General features: G+C 44.6%; 1 protein-coding gene across 1 annotated transcript in view; it reads left to right on the top strand.

Annotated features, from left to right (window-relative positions):
- The first annotated feature begins 10,992 nt into the window (after nucleotides 1-10,992).
- The window catches only part of LOC121003084 (E3 ubiquitin/ISG15 ligase TRIM25-like), a 39,382-nt gene continuing 37,404 nt past the window's right edge, over nucleotides 10,993-12,970 (top strand). Inside the window, exon 1 of the mRNA XM_040434691.1 lies at nucleotides 10,993-12,152. Coding sequence (XP_040290625.1) covers nucleotides 11,029-12,152 — 1,124 coding nt within the window. The 5' untranslated portion in view covers nucleotides 10,993-11,028. The remainder of the gene's footprint in view (nucleotides 12,153-12,970) is intronic.

The following is a 12,970-nucleotide window of genomic DNA, read 5'->3' as shown; positions in this document are numbered from 1 at the left end:
AACACTTAAAGACCTGCTGGAAGCTCGAGGCATAGTGGCAAGCAACAAGCCGAAAGCCACGATAATAGCCGAATTACTGGAGAGCGACCGAAACAGCGAGGTGCAAATGGCGAACACAGAGGAAACTGAGTTTCAGAAAGATGTGAGATGGAGACTTTGATAGGACCGAATCCTACACCAGAAATTGTGGTACAGATTATGGCACAAGCTTCGGAAGCAGAAAGCCGCCGGGAAGCACGGGAGGCCAGAGAAAGATCACCGCAAATGGATATATTGTCACTACCAGGATCATCTATGGGGCGGTCACGTAAGATAAATTATGCTGCTTTTAAAAGTTTCATAGAAAGTGAAATGGATATTGACAATTATCTGCAGGACTTTGAAAGACAGTGTGTATTAGAAGATGTAGATAACACTAATTGGGCTGCGATATTGAGCAGCAAGCTTTCAGGCAGACCAGCAGAAGCCTTTAGAGCGGTACCTGATGCAGACATGCAAAATTATGAGAAAGTGAAGGAGATATTGTTGGCCCGTTATGCAGTTACCCCAGAGGCACACCGGAGAAAATTTCGGTCTCTTCGGAAACAGGGCAAAGACTCTTACACAGAGTGGGCATTCCGCATGCACCGCGCTGCCAGTAATTGGATGCAGGGATGCCAGGCGACTACACTGGAGGATGCATTACAATTAATATTGTTGGAGCAGTTTTTTGACCACACTCCTACAGATACCAGGGATTGGGTCAAGGACAGAAAACCACCGTCAGTAGAAGAAGCCGCACGTTTAGCAGACGAATAACAACCAGTGAGCCTCAGGATTTCGACCACAGTATCACACTCCTGCCCCAACACAGCAACCGAAACCAGTACCACCGGTGAGTCAACCTACCGCCACTGGGGTTCAGAAAACTGCACTGATGTGTTTTGGGTGTAAGCAAGTGGGACACATCAGACCTAATTGTCCCCATCGTAATAATGATCGATGGGGGCGAGCACTAACCCCTCCAACAAGAGCAGCTGCTCATTGTGTACAAGAGGATTACAACTATTCTACACAAGGGGGGACCGGAATCCATCTGAGAATTGGTCCATGCTACATGAGGTCAATCCAGTGCAAGCAGCAGATGACAACCGGGCACACCATCGACAGACCGTGACCCTTAATGGGCAGGAAGCCAGAGGACTGAGAGACACTGGAGCTACGATCACCCTAGTCCAATCTCACCGTGTTAAGCCGTCCCAACATACCGGGCGATCTGTTGCGGTAAGGGTGGCGGGAGGGGCTATTCACAAGTTACCCACCGCCATGGTACACATTGACTGGGGTACTGGGGCTAAGGCTGTGGAGGTGGGCATCATGCCAGAGCTACCAGCAGAGGTTTTGCTGGGAAATGACTTGGGGTGCTTGACGTCTCAATTTGTACAGCCGACTACAGCAGGAGCACTCCCAGTCTCAACCAGACAACAGGCACGCGCTATGGGTACCTCACACTCCTCGGATGACCAGGTAGGCACTGATAATGCTGCTGTAAATTCTAGTCCTAACATGTATTGGGGCACTCCCACAGACTTTGGGCAAGCACAGAGGGAGGATAGCACGTTAAGTGGGTACAGGAGGGAGGCGGATAATCCCCAGGGAGACATAGGACAGGAGAAGTTCCAGTGGGAGAAAGGTTTACTATATCGGTTGACAGAGGGGGCAGGGGGAGGAGCCCGACAGGTAATAAAGAAGCAGTTAGTAGTACCCCGCAAATATAGGGCAGAGCTATTACGGATTAGCCATGACATACCGTTAGCAGGACATTTAGGGATCAAGAAAACCCGGGATAGGTTGACCCAGACATTTTTTTGGCCAGGTGTTACCCGAGATTTGCAAAATTATTGTAGAACCTGCGACGTATGTCAGAAAGTAGGAAAGAGGGGTGACCACCCCAGAGCGAAACTACGCCCACTATCCATAATAGAGGAACCTTTCTTCAGTGTAGCAGTAGATTTGGTAGGACCCCTTAGTCAGCCTAGTCCATCAGGTAAGAAGTATATTCTTATAGTGGTGGACTATGCTACTCGCTACCCGGAAGCTATAGCCCTACCTAATATCACTGCTGAAACCGTAGCTGAAGCTCTCATCCAGGTATTCACTAGAGTGGGGTTCCCTAGGGAAATAGTATCTGACCAAGGGACCCAATTCACGGCGGTAGTTACTCAGCAGCTCTGGCAGAGCTGCGGAGTAAAACCCATACTAAGTTCTCCATATCATCCCCAAACGAATGGGCTCTGCGTACGCTTTAATGGCACTCTGAAACAGATGCTAATCACGTTCGCAGAGACATATCGGAACTGGGAAAAATTCCTTCCCCACCTACTGTTCGCCTACCGGGAAGTACCCCAGGCATCCACCGGATTCTCTCCTTTCGAACTATTATATGGAAGGAGAGTCCGAGGACCTCTGGACCTGGTCCGCGAACACTGGGAAGGGGATATGGGGGAATCAGGCACGCCTATAGTACCATTTGTTTTGGAGTTGAGAGACCGACTGCAGGCCCTTACTCAATCGGTAAGAGAAAATCTGCAGGCGGCTCAACAGCGACAAAAACACTGGTACGATAGGGGAGCTAGAGATCATATCCTAGAGATAGATCAAAAGGTGCTAGTCCTCAAACCGACAAAAAACGATAAGTTGCAGGCCTCTTGGCAAGGGCCCTACAAAGTATTAGCCAGGGTCAGCGATACCACGTACATAGTAACAGATTGTAACAATGAAAGGATTCGCAGGTCATTTCATGTCAATATGTTAAAACCCTACTTAGAGAGACCAGAGGAGGTCTCTGCAGTATGCGCTCCGGCGTTTGAGGATAGTGAGGGTATACCCTTACCCAATTTGCTCCACAAAGAACCCACGGGGGTGGAGCAGGTTGGATTAGGGCCAGAGCTAAAGCCAGAGGAAAGGGCACAGGCTACCCAGCTATTGCAGGAATTTCGAGATTTCTCTGCTCTTCCAGGCTACACCACCCTGGCTGTACACCGGGTAGAGACCCCAGGACAGGTACCTTTGAGACAGCAACCATACAGAATTCCTGAGGCAGTTAGAGATAGCATGTTAAAGAAAATTCAGGAGATGCTAGACCTAAGGGTTTCATAGAACCCTCTCAGAGCCCCTGGGCCTCCCCAGTGGTGTTAGTACCAAAGAAAGACGGTACCACGCGGTTTTGCGTGGATTACCGCAGGCTTAATGACCGAACAGTTACGGATGCCTACCCCATGCCCAGGGTAGATGAACTATTAGACCGTATGGCAGGAGGGAATTACTTGACCACTATTGACTTGTGCAAGGGTTATTGGCAAATCCCCTTGGAGCCTGATGCTATTCCTAAGTCGCATTCGTCACCCCATTTGGCTTGTACCAATTTAAGGTCATGCCATTTGGGATGAAGAATGCCCCCGCCATTTTTCAAAGGATGGCAGACCGGCTCCTAGAGGGATTTCGGGGCTTCGCCTGTGCTTATTTAGATGACATAGCCATCTACAGCAGCACTTGGGAGGCCCACCTGGAGCACATTTCGGTAGTACTCAAGAGAATTCAAGAGGCCGGATTAACCTTGAAACCAGAAAAGTGTCATGTGGGCATGGTGGAGGTCCAATACCTAGGCCATAGGGTAGGGCCAGGCAAGCAGAGGCCTGAACACGCTAAAATTGAGGCTATCACTCAGTGGCCTCAACCCCGCACCAAGACTCAAGTTATGGCTTTCTTAGGGACCGCTGGCTATTATAGGAAATTTGTGTCAGATTATAGCACCATAGCCAAACCCCTGACCGACCTTACCAAAAAGTCCTTACCTAGGCAAGTAGTATGGTCTCCAGAGTGTGAGGAAGCTTTCCAGAAACTCAAGCTTGCATTAAGTAAAACCCCTGTATTGGCGGCACCGGATCACGCTAAAAGATTTCTCGTTCACACAGATGCCTCAATGTTTGGACTGGGAGCCGTGCTAAGCCAAGTGGGGGATGATGGACTGGAGCATCCGGTGGCATATCTGAGCAGAAAACTTATACCCAGAGAGGTCAGTTATGCCACCGTTGAGAAGGAATGTTTAGCATTGGTCTGGGCCCTCAAGAAATTACAGCCTTATTTATACGGACGATCTTTCACTGTTATGACGGATCATAACCCCCTCATCTGGCTCAACCGGGTGGCCAGAGATAACCCCAGACTACTTAGGTGGAGCTTGGCACTGCAACCCTATAATTTTACAATGCAGTACCGGCCAGAGAAGCAGAATGCCAATGCAGATGGGCTATCTCGGCAAACAGAACTGGAAAAACTACGTTTAACACCGGACATCCCCAAGCCAACCCGTTAGGGTCTAGGCGGGTATGCCGTCCCATGGAACTAAGGGGGAGCTATGTGGAGAAAGGGAGGTTTCTGCTTACTTTTACTAATTCGTGCCATGTTGGGATGTTAAACGTCTATGTGTATTGTAAAGGGTGGGACATTGTATACGTTGAGTAAGTGAGGTCTGTTCCATTGTCTCTCTGTGTGTATTCGCCTGCCTGTGTTGATTATGTTAACCATGGTGTACCATGATTATATCACGGGAAGAGGGGAGGATTCTATGTGGGTTGTAACCTTGTGTTATGGGTTAATGCATATTTGTTGTGGGTGTCTCCCTTGCATGGGAGGAGGGCATAAAAGGGATGACTCAACTGCTAATTAAACACACTGATTTTACCCCTTCATGGAGTCTCGGCGCATGTTTGGGGGACTGGGATCTTCTATTCGCCTTATTTCGGATTTTCGGCTGTGGGTTCAGGAGTAAGCTGCATAAGGGCTCATCTGTATTATATGGGTTCCTTCACACCTTGCCTCACAAAAAGTGTAATATAGAGCAACCAAAAATCATATGTACCCTAAACTAGTACCAACAAAACTTCCACCCTATCCCGTAGTTTCTAAAATGGGATCACTTTTTTGGAGATTCTACTCTAGGGGTGCATCAGGTGGGCTTCAAATAGGACATGGTGTCAAAAAACCAGTCTAGCAAAATCTGCCTTCCAAAAACCGTATGGCATTCCTTTCCTTCTGCGCCCTGCAGTGTGCCCATACAGCAGTTTACGACCACATATGGGGTGTTTCTGTAAACTACAGAATCAGGGCCATAAATATTGAGTTTTGTTTGGCTGTTAACCCTTGCTTTGTAACTGGAAAAAAAATATTAAAATGGAAAATCTGCCAAAAAAGCGAAATTTTGAAATTGTATCTCTATTTTCCATTAATACTTGTGGAACACCTAAAGAGTTAACAATGTTTGTAAAAGCAGTTTTGAATACCTCGAGGGGTGTAGTTTCTTAGAAGGGGTCATTTTTAGGTGGTTTCTATTAAGCCTCACAAAGTGACTTCAGACCTGAACTGGTCCTTAAAAAGTTGGTTTTTGAAGATTTCTGAGAAATTTCTAGATTTACTTCTGAACTTCTAAGCCTTGTAACGGCCCCAAAAATAAAATGTCATCCCCAAAATGAGCCTAACATGAAGTAGACATATGGGGAATGTAAAGTAATAACTATTTTTGGAGGTATTACTATGTATTATAGAAGTAGAGAAATTGAAACTTGGAAATTTGCAATTCTTTTCAAATTTTGGGTAAATTTGGTATTTTTTTTATAAATAAAAATGATTATTTTTTTTAACTTTATTTTACCAGTGTCATGAAGTACAATATGCGACGAAAAAACTATCTCAGAATGGCCTGGATAAGTAAAAGCATTTTAAAGTTATCACCACTTAAAGTGACACTGGTCAGATTTTCAAAAAATGGCCTGGTCCTTAACCCCTTAAGGACTCAGCCCTATTTCACCTTAAGGACTTGGCCATTTTTTGCAAATCTGACCAGTGTCACTTTAAGTGCTGATAACTTTAAAACGCTTTGACTTACCCAGGCCGTTCTGAGATTGTTTTTTCAGTTTTTGGGCGATTATCTCATTTTTTGCGGGATGAGATGACGGTTTGATTGGCACTATTTTGGGGTGCATATGACATATTTGATCGCTTGCTATTACACTTTTTGTGACGTAAGATGACAAAAAATGTCTTTTTTTACACCGTTTTTATTTTTATTTTTTTACGGTGGTCACCTGAGGGGTTAGGTCATGTGATATTTTTATAGAGCCGGTCGATACGGACGCGGCGATACCAGATATGTATACTTTTTTTTTATTTATTTAAGTTTTACACAATGATTTCATTTTTGAAACAAAAAAAAATCATGTTTTAGTGTTTCCATAGTCTGAGAGCCATAGTTTTTTCAGTTTTTGGGCGATTATCTTGGGTAGGGTATGATTTTTGCGGGATGAGATGACGGTTTGATTGGTACTATTTTGGCGTACATAACTTTTATTACCTTTTTTGGGAAGTAAGGTGGGCAAAATTTCAATTTCCTAATAGTTTTTATTTTTTTATTTTTATGGCATTTACCGTGCAGGGAAAGTAACATGACCGTTTTATAGATCAGGTCGTTACGGACGCGGCGATACCAAACATGTGTAGGGAATTTTTTCATTTTTAATCAGTGATAAATGTGTTTTTTGATTTTTACTTTTTTTTCCACTTTTTTTTTTACCCAGACCCACTTGGTTCTTGAAGATCCAGTGGGTCTGATGTCTGTATAATACAGTACAGTACCCTATATAGTGTTTTGTACTGTATTTTACTTACACTTTGTCTGAACAGATCTCTGCCTTTAGCAGAGATCTGTTCAGCACCATGGACAGCAGGATGCCTGAGACGGCGTGCTGTTGCCATGGGAACCTTCCCCGTCTGCTCAGTAGTGGTCAGAACTTCGCAGACAGGGAAGGGTAAGGACAGGGCTGTCGGGGGGCTGTCTGAGAGCTCTCTCCCTCTCCATCGGGGGGCTGCAAAGGCACTAGAGCCCCTCGATGGGAGAGGGAGGGAGCTCCCTCTCACTGTTAACTTTTTCCATACAGCGGTCTGTACGGACCGCGGTATGGAAAGGGTTAAACGCCTGACATCTGCACAGATGTAAGCCGTTTATACCAGGGTGTCAGCAATGTGATGACACCCTGGTATACCCACTAGACGCCAACGAATTTTCAAGAGGAGGCGGGTGGGGGATCGCGATCCCGCCTGCCGCACCGCCCGCCTCCCGCACCGCCCGCAACTCCCCCCCCTGCACCACCCGCCGGCAAAAAATCATGCAGGGGTGCAGGGGGGGGTGTAAAATCTATATTTGAGGGACACTAAAGTTTCTGATCCGCGGGGATCAGAAACTGCAGAAAGCGCAGCAAACCGCAGGTCTGAATTGACCTGCAGTTTGCGGCGATCGCCGATAGGGGGGGGTCACATGACCCCCCCCTGGCGTTGTGGCAGGATGCCGGCTGAATGATTTCAGCCGGCATCCCGTTCCCATTAACCCCCGTGGCACAGGAATCTTCATTTAAAGTTAGGACGTACCGGTACGCCCTGAGTCCTTAAGGACTCGGGAAATAGGGCGTACCGCTACGCCCTGCGTCCTTAAGGGGTTAAAGGGCTTCTGTCACCCCACTAAACAATTTTTTTTTTTTTTGGGTACTTATAATCCCTATACTGCGATATATCTATACATTATGTTATTAATCATTTTCGTTCTGTAGATAAGGCAAAAAACGTACTTTTATAATATGCTAATTACCTGTCTACCAGCAAGTAGGGAGTCTACTTGCTGGTAGCAGCCGCAAAAAACCGCCCCTTCCTCCTGTTGATTGACAGGGCCAGCAGCGATCTCCTCCTCCGGCTGGCCCTGTCTGCATTTCAAAAATCGCGCGCCTGTCTTGATTCGGCGCAGGCGCTCTGAGAGAAGGAGGCTCGCCTCCTCAGCACTCCCTCAGTGCGCCTGCGCCGATGACGTCTTCTCTTTCGGTGACGTCATCGGCGCAGGCGCACTGAGGGAGTGCTGAGGAGGCGAGCCTCCTTCTTTCAGAGCGCCTGCGCCGAATGAAGACAGGCGCGCAATTTTTGAAATGCAGATAGGGCCACCCGGAGGAGGAGATCGCTGCTGGCCCTGTCAATCAACAGGAGGAGACCTCAGTCGTGTTAGCCCCCCCATATCAAAATTTTTGAACAAATCATATGCAGTTGGTTAGATCTTTGTTAGATCAATTGTTGTTTGCGTTAGATCTCACACAGAAGTAGAGATATTAACAGTTATTTGCAGGGGGATGCTAACCCATCATCAGCCCCCCCTTATCAAAAAATTGACCAAACAATTAGCTATTTTGGAAGATATTTGTTAGATCAGGTATGATCAACTAGTTGTTTTGTTAGATCTCACATAATTGCAGACTTATTAAGTGATTAATGGGGGGGGGGGGGGCTAGCCCCCCACATGCAATTTTCAGGTAAAATGTGATGCAGAGTAATAGGCCTTCGTTAGATCCGGTAAAATCAAGTGGTTTCAACGTTAGATCTCATATAATTACAGAGACATTATGGATATTTGGTATTACGTCAGGGGGGGCTAGCCCCCCCACATGCAATTTTCAGGTAAAATTTGATGCAGACTAATAGGCCTTCGTTAGATCCGGTAAGATCAAGTGGTTTCAACGTTAGATCTCATATAATTACAGAGATATTATACATATTTGGTATTACATAAGGGGGGGTTAGCCCCCCACATACAATTTTCTGGTAAAATGTCATTCAGGCTAATAGATCTGCATTAGATCCGCTAAGATCAAGTGGTTTCAATGTTAGATCTCATATAATTACAGAGATATTATGGATATTTGGTATTACATAAGGGGGGCTAGCCCCCCACATATAATTCTCGGGAAAAAAATCATTCAGGCTAATAGGCCTTCGTTAGATCCGGTAAGACCGGTTTCAACGTTAGATCTCATATAATTACAGAGATTTTTCACATGAAAACACAGATATTAGGAAGTATTAAATAGGGGGGCTAGCTCCCCCTTATGTAATACCAAATATCCATAATATCTCTGTAATTATATGAGATCTAACATTAAAACCACTTGATCTTACCGGATCTAACAAAGTCCTATTAGCCTGAATGAAATTTTACATGAAAATTGCATGTGGGGGGGCTAGCCCCCCTTATGTAATACCAAATATTCATAATATCTCTGTAATTATGTGAGATCTAACGTTGAAACCACTTGATCTTACCGGATCTAACGAAGGCCTATTAGTCTGCATCAAATTCTACCTGAAAATTGCATGTGGGGGGGCTAGCCCCCCCTGACGTAATACCAAATATCCATAATATCTCTGTAATTATATGAGATCTAACGTTGAAACCACTTGATCTTACCAGATCTAACGAAGGCCTATTAGCCTGAATCAAATTTTACCAGAAAATTGCATGTGGGGGGGCTAGCCCCCCTATTTAATACTACCTAATATCTGTGTTTTTATGTGAAATATCTCTGTAATTAAATGAGATCTAACGTTGAAACCACTTGATCTTACCGGATCTAACGAAGGCCTATTAGTCTGCATCAAATTTTACCTGAAATTTGCATATGGGGGGGCTAGCCCCCCCTTATGTAATACCAAATATTTATATCTCTATAATTATATGAGATCTAACGTTGAAACCACTTGATCTCACCGGATCTAACGAAGGCCTATTAGTCTGCATCAAATTTTACCAGAAAATTGCATGTGGGGGGGCTAGCCCCCCTGACGTAATACCAAATATCCATAATATCTCTGTAATTATATGAGATCTAACGTTGAAACCACTTGATCTTACCGGATCTAACGAAGGCCTATTAGCCTGAATCAAATTTTACCAGAAAATTGCATGTGGGGGGGGCTAGCCCCCCTATTTAATACTACCTAATATCTGTGTTTTTATGTGAAATATCTCTGTAATTAAATTAGATCTAACGTTGAAACCACTTGATCTTACCGGATCTAACGAAGGCCTATTAGTCTGCATCAAATTTTACCAGAAAATTGCATGTGGGGGGGCTAGCCCCCCTGACGTAATACCAAATATCCATAATATCTCTGTAATTATATGAGATCTAACGTTGAAACCACTTGATCTTACCGGATCTAACGAAGGCCTATTAGCCTGAATCAAATTTTACCAGAAAATTGCATGTGGGGGGGCTAGCCCCCCTATTTAATACTACCTAATATCTGTGTTTTTATGTGAAATATCTCTGTAATTAAATGAGATCTAACGTTGAAACCACTTGATCTTACCGGATCTAACGAAGGCCTATTAGTCTGCATCAAATTTTACCTGAAAATTGCATGTGGGGGGGGCTAGCCCCCCCTCATTAATCACTTAATAAGTCTGTAATTATGTGAGATCTAACAAAACCACTAGTTTATCATACCTGATCTAACAAATATCTTCCAAAATAGCAAATTTTTTGGTCAATTTTTTGATAAGGAGGGGCTGATGATGGGTTAGCCCCCCCCTGCAAATAACTGTTATATACTTCTGTGTGAGATCTAACGCAAACAACAATTGATCTAACCTGATCTAACAAAGATCTAACCAACTGCATATGTTTTGTTCAAAAATTTTGATATGGGGGGGCTAACACGGCTGAGGTCAGGAGGAGGGGGCTTTTTTTGCTGCTGCTACCAGCAAGTAGACGCCCTACTTGCTGGTAGACAGGTAATTAGCATATTATAAAAATATGTTTTTTGCCTTATCTACAGAACGAAAATGATTAATAACATAATGTATAGATATATCACAGTATAGGGATTATAAGTACCCAAAAAAAAAAGAGTTTAGTGGGGTAACAGAAGCCCTTTAAGGTGTTAATGCAGAATATGTACCCAAAATGGTGGCATTATCAAATACAACTTGTCCTGCAATAATGTAGCCCTCATATGGTTACACTGACACAAAAATGAAAAAGTAATGGCTCTAAGAACATAAAGAAAAACATATATTGCTGTACATTTATGGGGTTAAGTGAATGGGTGTGACAATAACTTTGCCGTACATCTAGTGTAAAGCACTTTCAGTTTCATTTCTTCCTTCTTCTCTCAGCCATGGCGTCTGCTGATCTGAAAGACGAGCTGCTCTGCTCCATCTGTTTATGTATTTTTAAGGATCCTGTAATGCTGAGATGTGGACACAACTTCTGCCGGGTCTGTATTGATCGTGTACTGGATACACAGGACGAGTCTGGGGTTTATACCTGTCCTGAATGTAGAGAAGAGTTTCAGGAGCGGCCTGCACTGATGAAGAACATAAATCTTCATAATGTAGCTGAACATTTCCTGTTTACTCAGCCAGATCCAGTGGAGATCAGCGGGATCTTGTGCACTTACTGTGTGGACTCTCCTGTACCTGCTGTTAAATCCTGTCTGATGTGTGAGGCTTCTCTGTGTGAGAAGCACCTGAGAGTTCACAGCAAGTCATCAGAACACGTCTTATCTGACCCCAGCACTTCTCTGGAGAAGAGGAAATGTTCTGTCCATAAGAAGATCCTGGAGTATTACTGCATCGAGGACTCTGCTTGTATCTGTGTGTCCTGCAGTTTGGTTGGAAAACATAAGGGACACCAGGTGGAGATGCTGGATGAGGCCTCTGAGAAGAGGAAGGGGAAACTGAAAAATATTCTCCAGAAAATGACTGCAAAGAGTGAGGAGACTAAGAAAAGAGTCCAGAACCTGGAGGAACGCTGGAGAAAAGCACAAGAAAAAGCATCTGGAGAAGCAGAGAGAGTCACTGTCCTGTTTACAGACATCAGGAGAAGACTGGACGACCTGGAGAAGAGGGTCCTGAGTGAGATCTCTAGGCAGGAAAAGGAAGAGTCACTCTTACTCTCTGCTCTGATGAAAAAGATGGGAATAAAGAAGGACGAGCTGTCCGGGAGGATGAGACACATTGAGGAGATATGTAACATGACTGATCCACTGACTGTCTTACAGGAACCAGATACAGGTGACTTGTGTGATCCTGAGGAGGAAGGAGGTGATGAAGACATAAATAGATGTCTCCATGATGTAGATGATCTGGATGTGGCTGTGATCTCAGACAAATTACATACATTATGTGACATAATAACAGATATAAGGAGAGGGATCTATGTGGAGGGTCCTGCAGACATATTACTGGATATAAACACAGCTGCTAATAATGTCCTTATATCAGACGACCTGAAAACTGCGTCCCCTGCACCAAATCAGAATCGTCCAGAAAGAGCAGAGAGATTCCTGAATAATCAGGTGATGAGCAGCAGGAGATTTACCTCAGGGCGACATTACTGGGATCTGGAGAGCAGTAGATCAGGGGATTGGAGTGTGGGGATGTGTTATCCCAGTATAGACAGGAGGGGAGATCAGTCATACATTGGATATAATAACAAGTCCTGGAGTTTGAGGAGGTATAATAATCAGTATTCAGTGAGACATGACGGTAAAGAGATCTGGTTACCTGACAAGATCTCCAGTGATAGAGTCAGGATATGTCTGGACTATGAGGCCGGGCAGCTGTCCTTTTATGAGCTGTGTGACCCCATCAGACACTTACACACCTTCACTGCCACCTTCACCGAGCCCCTTCATGCTGCATTGTATGTATGGAGCGGTTCTATAAAGATATCAGGGGGAAGCAGAAACTGGGAGAAACCTTCATAACCTATGAAATCTGCCCAGAGACTGGTGACAGTAAAGAGATCCGGTTACCTGACGAGATCTCCAGTAAAAAATTCAGGATATGTCTGGACTATGAGGCCGGGCAGCTGTCCTTTTATGAGCTGTGTGACCCCATCAGACACTTACACACCTTCACTGCCGCCTTCACCGAGCCCCTTCATGCTGCATTGTGTGTATATCGGAAACAGATTATGGATTACTATGGAAATATTTCTAATCAATATAGCTCGCTAAAGATTAATAGTTAAGGAATAACCCTACATAAGGCATTGATCAGTTCCTTCCTAAACCCATGTGGCTGCAGATGACTGCTACAGTGACTTCTATTTAG

This window comes from Bufo bufo, chromosome 1, assembly GCF_905171765.1.
Source record: "Bufo bufo chromosome 1, aBufBuf1.1, whole genome shotgun sequence".
Taxonomy (NCBI): domain Eukaryota; kingdom Metazoa; phylum Chordata; class Amphibia; order Anura; family Bufonidae; genus Bufo; species Bufo bufo.
This window is presented reverse-complemented; position numbering and strand designations above follow the sequence as displayed.